Raw genomic sequence first — 12,231 nt, 5'->3', positions numbered from 1 at the left:
CAACACGAAAACCTAGAAGGCTGAGGTCATTTGTGATAAACATCTCAGGTAGTAAGTACAGGATAAGGAGTGTACTGGCAGACTGAAGTGACAGATAAAGGCTGGAGTTTGCAGGGTTGGGGCAGCCTCACCAGAAAGAGGAAGGGGCTCTGAGGAAGATGAGGCCTTTAACATCTGACTCAAAGCACCACTGTAGCATTCAGCCGGGAAAAAGAGCGTACTTCCCTGGCCAAAAGTTAGCAATAAACGCCCTATGATGTAGGGCCTGGGAGTAGGGTACTTAATGCAGTATTCTTACAGCCCCGAATCCTTATGTTTACATAATGAATGAAGAGATTGGGATGTTGAAGCAAACTCCAAATAGTTGCAGGACAGATTTTTAAAAATATGAGGGGTATCTGGGTGGCTCAGTTGGTTGAGCAAACAACTCCTGATTTAGGCTCAGGTCATGATCATCGCCCAGTTTGTGAGATCGAACCCCACATCGGGCTCTGTGCTGACAGTGCAGAGCCAGCTTGGGATTCTCTCTGCCCCTTCCCTGCTCGTGCTCTGCTCTCTCAAACGTGTATGAGAAAGTAGGTGTGAAATTATAAAAGGTAAAATACAACTAACCTGAGTGGCAGAGTGAGGAAAGGGAGACGAAGCAGGTGCTGAAAAGGATCAGGCCCCTCTAGACGGGCCTCTGCACCTCGGAGTCAGGCAGCTTGCCTGTCGCAGGTGGGTGGAGGTGCTTCGGGGGAGGTTAGAGAAGAACCTGAGCAACTCTGCTTCCTCAGTTACCTTTAAATAGCGCCATTGGGGCGCCTGGGTGGCGCAGTCGGTTAAGCGTCCGACTTCAGCCAGGTCACGATCTCACAGTCCGTGAGTTCGAGCCCCGCGTCGGGCTCTGGGCTGATGGCTCGGAGCCTGGAGCCTGTTTCCGATTCTGTGTCTCCCTCTCTCTCTGCCCCTCCCCCGTTCATGCTCTGTCTCTCTCTGTCTCAAAAATAAATAAAAAAACGTTGAAAAAAAAATTAATAAATAAATAGCGCCATTAAAAAAACATTGAATTGTTTCAGTGTCTGCAGTTATTTAAATAAAAGGAGGTCAACTGAACTGTCACTGCTTAGCAGCATTTGAAGAAACTAGGGCTCTTCTTCCTAATACTTTACCCTCCCCAATTCCGATTCCACACATCTTACTAGTTTAATCACACCTGTATCACTAGGAAATGTTTGCAGGTCTTTTGGAAAAGGTAGTCCTGAGCAGGTTTGACTCCAGCTAGAATGGCACCCACAGTAAAAATCTATTCCTCTTTTTGAGTGAGCTAACCTCATAAGGAAGGCTGACTTTTGACTTCATATTTAAAAAACAAAAACAAAAACCTTTATCAGCAGAAAGAGCTGGAGAAAGTCTGCAACCCCATGGTTACGAAGCTGTACCAAAGCGCAAGGGGCACGTGGGAGGAATGCCTGGAGGCTTCCCTGGTGGTGCAGCTCCCCCATCTGGTGCTGCCTCCTCTGGGCCCAGACAAGGCATGTTCCACACACAACATCTGAAGGACCCAAATTTGTAGCAAATTCCATGGCTATTATAAAGTCGAGTTGCCATAGTAAATAAACCGGTCATTCTTGATACTTGAATATGGACTATGTGCCCAGGGAAAGGAAATAAACATTGCACTTTGTAAGCACTGTATTTTTTAAGTGGAAAATACAATGTCTTAAATAAAATTATATTTAAAATCGGTACCAAAAAACAAACAAAAAAAGCCTTTAAAGGTTTATTAAGATCCATATTTACTGACACAAGTCAGATTGTCAGATATAAAAAGGCACAGCTGATTTCCTTTTGAAAAAAAAAAAAATCATTTCCTCAAGAGCCAGCTACGCTAACTGAAATCTTGATGTGCCTGTTATGCCGCCTACTTGCTGGGTCTCCCATCGCTTGGGCAAAACAACACCATACAGCTTACTCTTTCCAAGGAGGTTCCTTTGTAGATCCCCCGCCTGCTCCCAGCTTTCCTTCCTCCATCTGTGTAGCACAGTAATAGATGTACGATCATAAACTGCAAGGGAAGAGGAGGGACCTGGCTGTTGGGATAAAAGCATTTAACGTTTGAGGAGATGGTAGTTAAAACACAATGAATGTTCCCGTGCGTATTCAAGCTTCACTTGAATTTCCTGGAAAAGTTATGATAAAAGGTTTACAAGCCTTTTCTTTATATTCTGGGAACGTAGGTAACATCCTTCTGTGGCAAACATTTCTTAGGTCAGGGCGGCCCCCTGAGGCAGGAAGCCTCCACTAGTAAAAGGCGAGCCCTGCACACCGAGAGGAGTCTGGCAGGTTGTGGGCAAGTTGTGGCCAACTGACCCAAGATCTCCACCTGTTTCATTAGAGCCAACTGGGCAGATTTAAAAACAATGCTGAAACACAGAATTCAATACACTCAAATGTACACTCAACATCACCAAATAATTTATTTGGAATCAGAATTAAAAGAACACATTTGACAGTTGAGAAACGTACGTTTGTCCCGATACTTCCGACCAGTTGTACAACTAATCTAGGACAAATTACCAAATACATTTTACACTATTTCTTCAGGACTGGGGTTTGTCGATGACTTCAAATTTGGGATCTAAGAAAAGGAACAAAAAGGTGCACGCTTAGCTATATTGCAATAAAATGCATTATCTAGAAGGCGTCAATATTTAACTGATCAATTTTTTGATTTTTTTTTTTTTTTAGTATCTATGGTTTTTTAACACCTACATAGAACTATTACAATTGATAATGATTTATTAAGCACTTACTATAAACCAGGCTATTAACTGACTTCACATATTTTATGTCATTTAATTACAACAACCACGAGAGAGGTATTAGAATTCTCCCTGAATGTCAGATGGGAAACAGTCACCAGTTAACTATCCAAGATCACACACTTCATAGGTGATAGTGTCACGATTCAAGATTAGGGAGTTTGATTTCAAATCCCCACCATTTGACCTGTTACATAATCTCCTAGACCGATGGCAAGCATTTGTACGAGAGCTTCTCATGCAAATGTCACTGTCCTAATAAATTTATGTGTGATCGTCTTTTAATCCTCTAAACAACCCAAGTATAAGGCATAAATAGTCTCGACTTAAAACAAATCTCCCCCAAGAATGAATCCATGATTGAAGACACTTACCTTCAAAATTGAAGTTAGGGAAAGTATTCATGTCTGCTTTACCATACATCTGCTTAAGCTTAAAAAGCTCTCTCTCCAGCTCTTGCTGATACTCTGGGCCAGTATCAACAGGTCCTCCGGATGCCCTGTTGTGGGCAAATGAACAAGTAAAAACTCTTCTTATGCACTAGTTTACAAAACCAAAATTACTTTTTACCATCAAGTTTCAATAGACCTTTTAAAAGTCATCATATAGGGAAAAACGTAGCTTCTGAAACAAAGCATTTCCGCTTGAATTTCAATTCAAACTTCTATAATGATGAGGCATCACATAAATGAGGCAACTTCAAACAAACTTCTAACATTCAAGGTTTGAGTATCAAGGATGTTTATCAAGTCACAATCTCTTGAGGTCTAAGTTGTGATAAGATATAATGGCTAAGTCCATGGGTTCCCTGAGTCAATGACTACTTCGGTTTCAATGTCAGCTCTACAGTTTATTGAAACTACATAAACTGAAGCAAGGCATGAAACACTCTAAACTTTAGTTTCCGCATCTAAAACTGAGGGCCCTACCTAAGGATGGTGTGACGAGAATTACAGAGATAATGTACATGTACCACTTAACAGCGCCTGGCCCACAGTGAGGTGACATAGTGGCCAGTAAGTGCTATTATTATTATTATCCGATTTAATTCAGCCACCACTAAACGTCTTTTAAAAGGTCTTAGTAACTTTAAGTCTCTATAATATGGGCCTAACAAAGCTGCAAATATTTCTTACCCTCAGAGATTTTGCCATTTAGGGGAAAAAAAATGTTTAGAAACATCCGTGCTATAAGAGAGTTATTGATAAGCTTCAAAGACATGGCTTATCAAACAGCTACTCAAGTTGAGGAGAGAGCATTTTTGCGGAGCTAATTGGAAAAAAGTTTCATTTTACAAAGGTGGCATTTGTGACAAATGATGCGTTTGGGTCAGATTTTAATTTCAGACATTCTAAGACTGAAAAAGCAAAGAGTGGAGGTAATAAAAAACTGGCTGTATGGGGAGAATCAGCCATCTAGATGGAAAAGCCAGCAGGACTCAGGTCATGGGAGGCCTGGAATGTTAAGGCGGGGGGGTGTGTATTTTATGTGTTAAGCAATAAAATGACAAAATTACAGTTGTGCTTTGGGAAGATAAATATAGCATCAAGACCAGCAGTGGGGCCAATTAGATGTAATTAATTCTTTGCAGAAATTCTGTGTTTGTCATGTTACTGCCCGCCTATCATGAACAACATAATATACAAAAACTTCGTAGGTGAGAACTCCATTAAGGGTAATAATATTTTTACATATGCCTATGATCAAAGTAGAGGGCCTTATGTTATAGAATTTCCACAAAAAATACACAGACAACTCTGGATTTTTGTGTTGTGTTTTTCCAGAGACAGCTCTAATTTAAGAACTTGTTAATGATGCTTGTTCTCATGGACTCAGTTTTCTTCTACATCAGCACATGCAATAGAACCTTCTGTAATGAATTGTATCTGCGCTAATTAAGGTGGCCACTAGCCATATGTGGCTAGTGAGCACTAGAAATGTAACTAAGGACCTGAATTTGTATTTATACTTAACTGCAATTAATTAGATTTCAATAGGCACATGTGGACAATGGCTAATGAAATAGACAGTGGAGTCTTCAACCCGACACTTTAATGACTGTCTTCTAACTCTGGGAGCTACGAGTTGCAGACAGTGCTTTGAGTACATCCAGCCAGTCTCACCAATATTCTGGTTACTGACAGATGATGGCTGCTAGAGAACTTTCATGTGGATTCCTATGATAGAAAGAGGCCAGATCTCATCTACCTCCTCAACTGAGTATGTCTCCCAGCCCATCTTATTATTATATCCCCAGGATCTAGCATGGCGACCCGGACAAAGCAGACACTCAAAGGATACTTGTTTATTTCATGCAAAAAATACTAGGCATGCTAACTTACCGAATCACTTCATTTTTATAACATCCTCTGAAATACATGCTGTTATTATCACCCCCATGTTACGTACAAATAAGGTATAGCATTTGAATAACCTGCCCAAGGCCCAAGTGCTAATAAGTTTCAGAGCTGCATTCCAGGTCAGAGTCCGTGTGCAGAACATTTTCCCACACAATTTGCACAAATGAATGAACTAGAGTCCCCTTAGATTCAGAGTACATCCCAGGGGCACCTAGCTGGCTCAGAGGGTGGAGCATGTAACTCTTGAGGGTCCTGAATTCAAGCCTCCTTTGGGCGCAGAGCTTACTTAAAAAAAAAGAGTACGCCTCAGGATTGACTTCTTATTGGACAGGCTTTTTAAGGACAATTGGAGTGCAAACAGCATCAATAGTAAGATGCCACACTACCTCTGGACAGAAGACACTCAAATGAGTGTCAACGGATCCTGCACACCTGCTTACTGAATAGTGTGATTTTAGACAAATTCTTCTCTTTTAGCCTTGCCTTTCTAACATGTAATAAGGGGATAAGATCTGTAAGACTGTTGTGAGAATTTCTTAACAATGTCTTCATTTTAATCCTTTAGCTCTCTCCATCCTTAGCTGTGGTAAGAACAAAACCTTTTTTGTTAGTTGCCCAGTCTCAAAGTCTCAGGGCTCTTTAACTGTTCCTTCTCCTCTCTCTCTCCACCAGATAACCAAGACCCAGTTCTCAGTCCCTCAGTGTCTCGACTGTCACTTTTATGTTCCCACTGCTGTAAAGACAAGGTTCTCATCAACCTTGTCAATCCAATGCTTGGACTGTTACAAGTTTCCTACCATGTCTGTCTGTCTTCTCTACTCATTCCAACCTTCCTAATACTCTGATTAAAATTATCTTCCTAATACAGAGTAACCTTGTTTCATCCCACCATCCTGCTCAAAAACCTTTAACTCCTCATAAATGCCTATCATCTAATACTTTACCTGCCCATCTATAATCGAGGCCTCTCATAATCCCCTCATTCCAACCCCATTCTCACCCTTACTGCTCCCCACTCTCCTCATACACTCTACGGCCCTGGAGAGCAGCATTACACAATTTCTCAAACCGACCTGGTCGTTTCAGTTTTCATGCTTTAGCTCACACCACTCTTTCTTCCTAAAATATATCCTTCTCCCCCTCCCATTTATCTGTGCAACCTTCACACCAATTGTTCACAACCAGAGGTAGAGATATGTACTGATAGCCTTTCTTGGTTTTGAGAACCCTTTGAAGCTATAAACAAAATCATGTGAGTAAGTTCTTCACAGTTTTAAACTGAAGGGCTGATCCATGGCTGTCCACATTCTTAAAAGGGATAAAAGATCTCAGGGGCACCTGGGCGGTTCAGTCGGTTGTTCGGCTCAGGTCATGATCTCACGGTATGTGGGTTCGAGCCCCGCGTCGCGCTCTGTGCTGACAGCTCAGAGCCTGAACCCTGCTTCCGATTCTGTGTCTCCCTCTCTCTCTGTCCTTCCCCCACTTGTACTGTCTCTGTCTCTCAAAAAATGAACAATGTTAAAAAAAAAAACTTTTTTTTAAGGATCTCAAATACTGCCTCCAGCAAGAAAGGAACATTCCTTTCTATGAAGTCCCCAAACACTGAATGTGTCACTATGTTAGTATCTAACCCATTTTTCCTCATAGATTACCTTGTACATTCCTACAAGCTTTCCACCCCATCAGATTTCAAGAATATTATGGAAATGCAGTATGGCTTCCTTCTGCGGCCTACCACAGTTAATAGCCCAGTGCTTTGCACATGGTAGACAACTAAATAAAATGAACACCAAACTGCTCTGTATTGCTTTTCATAAGATCGGGGGTTGAATCTGATGATGGCTAACGTCATCATTCACCTCCAAAGCTGTGTGGTTCCGTAACTGTGTTTATCCTGGACTTTGCTTTATGCCACTTCCCTCTTGACCTTTGACATTCCCAGAAATACAGAACTATGGAAATAGCATTAAAGAAAAAAATGCTGTGTTCATACATTTCCCCCCCAAATCATGATGTCAAAGAAAGGGCACTAAATTGATAGTTAGAATATTTTGATAATATGTTTTTCCTACAATTAGTTTTATGACCTTAGGCTAATTAATGTCTAAGGGACTCAATTTTTTCAAATATAGTTCCTAAATGATTTCCAAGATCCTATAGACTTCTAAGAATTGGCTCTAGTTTATAATAAATGACATTATAATGACAATACATCTAAAATGACAATAGAGGGGTGCCTGGGTGGCTCAGTCGGTTGGGTGTCTGACTTCAGCTCAGGTCATGATCTTGCAGTTTGTGAGTTTGGGCCCCGCGTCGGGCTCTGTGCTGACAGCTCGGAGCCTGGAGCCAGCTTCTAATTCTATGTCTGTCTCCCTCCCTCCCTCCCTCTCTCTCTCTCTCTCTCTCTGCCCCTCTACCACTCATGCTCTGTCTCTCTCTCTCTCTCTCTCAAAAATAAACATTAAAATGACAATAGATATAATGGAATTCTCCCTTGGAACTCATATAAGATAAAATTTGGGACTTTAAAAAAAAGAATCAAGATCTTTATCTTCTTTTGGAGCACCTAATGAACCTCTATGTCAGCAATCAGCTCAGTGAAGGTCTTAACATTTTCAAACACCTAGTAATTTCTTTTCCCCATCTCACAACTTACATATATCTTGAATATTTATATTTACACCACAGGTGGTTATCTACCCACTTACTGTCGCTTAGTTTTGTATTCTCTAATCTTATCCACGAAGAGTTTCTGTACAGGATCAAGTTCTTTATTAAATGCCACTGCTGTAACACCGATGTTCCTCCTCAGATGCACTGAGACCATGGACCGCATGAGAGAGGAGAACCTGAAGAGCCTCTGGAGAATCATGGTGATTCTATTACTGAAAACAAGCATGAGAGTATTAACATACTTTAAAATGTACATAATTGTAAAACACGTCTAAGTATATTATACAGTGGGAATCTAATTCTACTAATTGTTACAGAAGTCAATCATAAATCACACTAGAACTTGCTGAATGCTAAGAACAGTCACCTGACCAGAGCTCCCTTCCCCCTCTCTACTCCCCACCGCAAGTTTTTTTGCTTCTTAACCAAAAGGCCCTGGGACCTAGGGGCAGTTAGAAACAACTCAGGCCTGTGTGCTGGGTTAGATGCAGAAAGAAAGCACAAAATCTAGGATGAGATATTTCTTCTCCATAAACTTGGTCTTGGACCACAGATCAAGAATAAGCATAGTCAAGGTAGCATGTTAGATAACTGCCCATCTCAGGCAGAAAAGAACACTGGCCCCCAGATTAATGTGCCAGGTTACCCCGAGCCCCCTCAGAAGACCAAAAGGGAGCTGAGCACGGAGACACGGGCCCCATAGCAGGGGAAAGTGTTCTGCCTATTCCAACTGTAGGATTCCAGGCATTCAAGAATACTGTAACAGCCAAATCTAAGTTCAAAAGAACCATCCCAAGAGAGCCCACCAGTAAGAGAGAGAAAATCAAACAGTACAACCTAATCAATAAAACAGAATGAAAGGGGTGCCTGGGTGGCTCAGTCGTTTGAGAGTCTGGCTCTTGATTTTGGCTCAGGTCATGATCTCACAGTTCGTGGGTTTGAGCCCCACATCAGGCTCTCAAAAATAAATAAGCATTTTTTAAAAAATAAAAAGAAAGAAAAATAAGGACTTAAAGATTTCCAAGTCTTTAGAGCTCCTGAAACTAAAATATATGATTTTCTAACTAAAACATTTCAACAAATAAGGGCATCTGGGTGGCTCTGTCGGTTGTGTCTGACTTCGCCTCAGGTCATGATCTTGCGGGTTCGTGGGTTTGAGCCCCGCATCGTGCTGTGTTGACAGCTCAGAGCCTGGAGCCTGCTTCAGATTCTGTGTCTCTGTCTCTCTGCCCCTCCCCCGCTCAACTCAACTCTCTCTCTCTCTCAAAAGTAAACATTAAAAAAAATTTTTTTAAGCATTTCAGCAGGTAAAACAGAAGACGATTTCAGTTGAGACCTAATTTAGTACCTTGAAAGATCAAATGCCAAAAAAAATTCCAAATTACAAGAAATAAATGCAAACAAGAATTCCAAAAGAAATAGATAAGAAAGCCACAAATAATTAGAAGAAATTTCCCTCAGATTGAGAAAGAAGATGTCTATTAAACAGAGTTTACTAAACCCTACGTTGGAATGGGGATCCAAGATTCACACCTCAATACAGCCTGGTTAAAATTTCTGAATCTTACAGATAAAATGAAACCTGCCATGCTAACCTGAGTCCCATGAGCCTCCAAAATTACCTATTAATAACCATGATCACTGTCATCTTGATGATGAACTTCTATTAAAGTGCTCAAAGTGTGGTCTGTGGGCCAGCAATAGTATACAAATTGTGTTACTGGTCTATCGTAACAAAAATCGTTAATAACGATTTAGAAACTTTTATAACAATTTGACAGAGTCACATATATCTGTTGAATAATAAAAAATCAGTTTGTATTTTGGGTGTCTTCACTGTATATTCTTTCATCTAACTTTTACAGTAACTTTTACTGTAGTTTTCAAAGGTAGCCACAGGGTTAGGGGCAAAATGGTCCTCTACTAATGACAGTTTGAGAAGCACTCAGCTAGAAGACCGTAGAGTAACACAGTAGTTCTTGAGTAGGGACAGCAGTATACCTCAAGGGATTACTGGCAATGTCTGAAGACATTTTTGGTTGTCCCGACCGGGGTATTACTGGCCTCCGGTGGGTAAAGGCCAGGGATGTTGCTAAACATCCTATAAAAACCAAAACAAAATAACAGCCATCCCACAACAAAGAATTATCTGGTCCAAAATGTCAATAATGCAAAGGCTGAGAAGCCCTGGAATCGCACATAAAAACTACCAAAAGAAATCCCATAATCAACAAAATATCCTTCACCTGCCCCGAAAGCAAACTATTTGGAGAAATTCACCATACATCACCCCTTATACCCCATCAGAGAAAAATACTTAAGAAGACTCAAAGCAAACAACACATAACCTCAAAGTGCTACATATTACCATTCCCATTTTACATACACATAAACTGAGGCTTAGAGATTAAGTATCTGGCTCAAGGTTACAGGGTAGAATCTAAGTGGACACAGATCTATTTTAAAAATTGTGCAACTCAGGGTGCCTGGGTGGCTCAGTCAAGGTTGAACGTCTGACTCTTGACTTCAGCTCAGGTCATGATCTCCCAGTTCGTAGTATCAGCACTGAGCCTACTTGGGATTCATTCTCTCTCTCTCCCTCTCTCTCTCACTCTCTCTTTCTCTCTCTCCCTCTCCCTGCCCCTCCCCGGTTCAAGAAGCCTGTGTTCTCTCAAAAAATAAATAAACGTTTTTTTGGTTTTTTTTAGAAAATCATGCAATTCAAGGTGCTATTTTCCCTTATAGCAATTTAAGGACATGCTTAATATTCAGCAATAAGGTCACCTAACATTGGTTCATCCCAAAATACTTTGCAAAGTATTTCCATATATATTCTCCTCTTCAACCCTTAGGAAAACACTATTAACAATTAGGGGAAAGTGTCCTTATCCCTCCTTTACAGAAAATAAAACTACGTCAAAGAAAAGTTATTACACTGCCCATATCTCCACAGTCAATTTGCTCTAACTCTGATGGCAAAAATCGTGTTATTCCTATTAGGTAAAGTCTGTTTTCATTTTTTCAATTTCTATCATCTAAGTATTTTATTTAAGTAAGCTCTACGCCCAATGTGGGGCTTGAACTCAGACCTGGAGATGAAGAGTTGCACGCTGCACCAACTGAGCCAGCCAGGGACCCCTCTATCATCTAAGTATTAACGACTCCCAAATCACACCTCTAATTTTAGTCGTTTTTTCTGAACCCTAAACCTACCCATTCAACAGGTCTTTTCCTTTCCTAAGTCCTACGGGACCATCAAATTCAACCTGTCTAAAAACTGAACACATAATCTCACTATCAAAACTTGTTCTCTTTTACTCCCTTTTATTTTTTCACTGAGTAATATATGAGTGTCCACTGTCAGTCCACCGTCACGCAGAAGACACATGTTATTACACAAATAGGTGTAAAATACCAAGTGTGGTAAGTTCTCTATTCAAGTACGATCGCCCCCCCCCCCCCCCCCCCGAACCTGTGACTGGGATTTGACATAGAAAGACTGGGGAAGGCAACAGCAAGAAAAGGTACACATGAGAAGAGGCCTTGTGGTGAGACGGTGCAGGGTTCTCCAGTTTACAGAGATGACTGACCAGCCTAGGTTAGTACTTTCGCGGCCCATTCCGTGCATATTCCTGAAGTCAATCCACAACCCGCCTAACCTGACCCGTTCTCTTTCGCCCTCCTGGAAACCTTGTTTTGTTCGCCTGCGAACTTTGGCCTCACCCCTAACTCAAGAACCCCCTTCTACCCCAGTCAGCGTATTGTTTCTTGGGGGTGAGGTGTAGGATTGTGCAGGAAAATGAGAGTGTAAAACAAAGCTGCCTAGCCACGTTTCAGCACTATCAATATTTTCAGGTGGGATGCAAACTTTTAAGATTACCGTCACCCCTTTCCCTCCTATGGTGCGCATTCTGCTTTCAATAGTTGGGCACGACCTCCTGCGCGCCCCGGTAGGGCAGGCCTGGCCGCAGACCTGTCCCGTGGGAATGACCTTGAGCTGCCCCAGCTGAGCCGCGGGTCCGGGAACCCCTGGCCTCCTTGCCTCGCGTACTACCCCGGTTTACCCTCAGAGCAGGGATGACCACGCCGGAATCTACCGCAAACTTCAAAACCGAAGGGCGCCGAGGTCAACAGTGACCCTGGGCCAGACGGTAAAGGTGCCTGTGACACCAGGCTGCTCTATACTCCTGAAGGACAGAGGTAATAGGCGGCCCAGGCCCCAAGAAGAAACCCAGAATCTGAGTCCCAAGAGGCCAAGCTAGTCTAGCAACCCTCCCAGTCACCTTGCACTCAGTCCCGAGCTGCCGGGGCCTCCGCTGCCGCCACCGTTCTACTTCCGGCCCTGGCTCCACCCCCACCCGCCTACCCGCCATCGCAATGCATTATGGGCCGCC

At 42.1% G+C, this 12,231-nt stretch overlaps 1 protein-coding gene across 1 annotated transcript; it reads right to left on the bottom strand.

Moving 5' to 3' along the window:
* Positions 1 to 2,435: 2,435 nt before the first annotated feature.
* On the bottom strand, positions 2,436 to 12,208 carry ATP5PF (ATP synthase peripheral stalk subunit F6). Its single transcript, XM_049629321.1, has 4 exons — positions 12,121 to 12,208; positions 7,873 to 8,049; positions 3,179 to 3,303; positions 2,436 to 2,620 (listed from the first exon to the last, which is right to left on the bottom strand). The coding sequence occupies exons 2-4, from the start codon at positions 8,034 to 8,036 to the stop codon at positions 2,583 to 2,585; spliced, it is 327 nt and encodes a 108-aa protein (XP_049485278.1). The 5' UTR covers positions 8,037 to 8,049; positions 12,121 to 12,208; the 3' UTR covers positions 2,436 to 2,582.
* Between the last annotated feature and the right edge of the window lie 23 nt (positions 12,209 to 12,231).

This window comes from Panthera uncia, chromosome C2 (assembly GCF_023721935.1).
Source record: "Panthera uncia isolate 11264 chromosome C2, Puncia_PCG_1.0, whole genome shotgun sequence".
In the NCBI taxonomy this organism is placed as follows: domain Eukaryota; kingdom Metazoa; phylum Chordata; class Mammalia; order Carnivora; family Felidae; genus Panthera; species Panthera uncia.
Note: the sequence above shows the minus strand (reverse complement) of the source record. Positions and strands in the feature narration are given on the sequence as shown.

Excerpts from the sequence above, each read along its gene's own strand:
- ATP5PF (XM_049629321.1), bottom strand. The coding sequence starts at position 8,036 with ATGATTCTCCAGAGGCTCTTCAGGTTCTCCTCTCTCATGCGGTCCATG. Across the intron at positions 3,304-7,872 it reads GAATACAAAACTAAGCGACA|GGCATCCGGAGGACCTGTTG; the intron begins GTAAGTGGGTAG and ends TGCCCACAACAG. Across the intron at positions 2,621-3,178 it reads CCCTAACTTCAATTTTGAAG|ATCCCAAATTTGAAGTCATC; the intron begins GTAAGTGTCTTC and ends TCCTTTTCTTAG.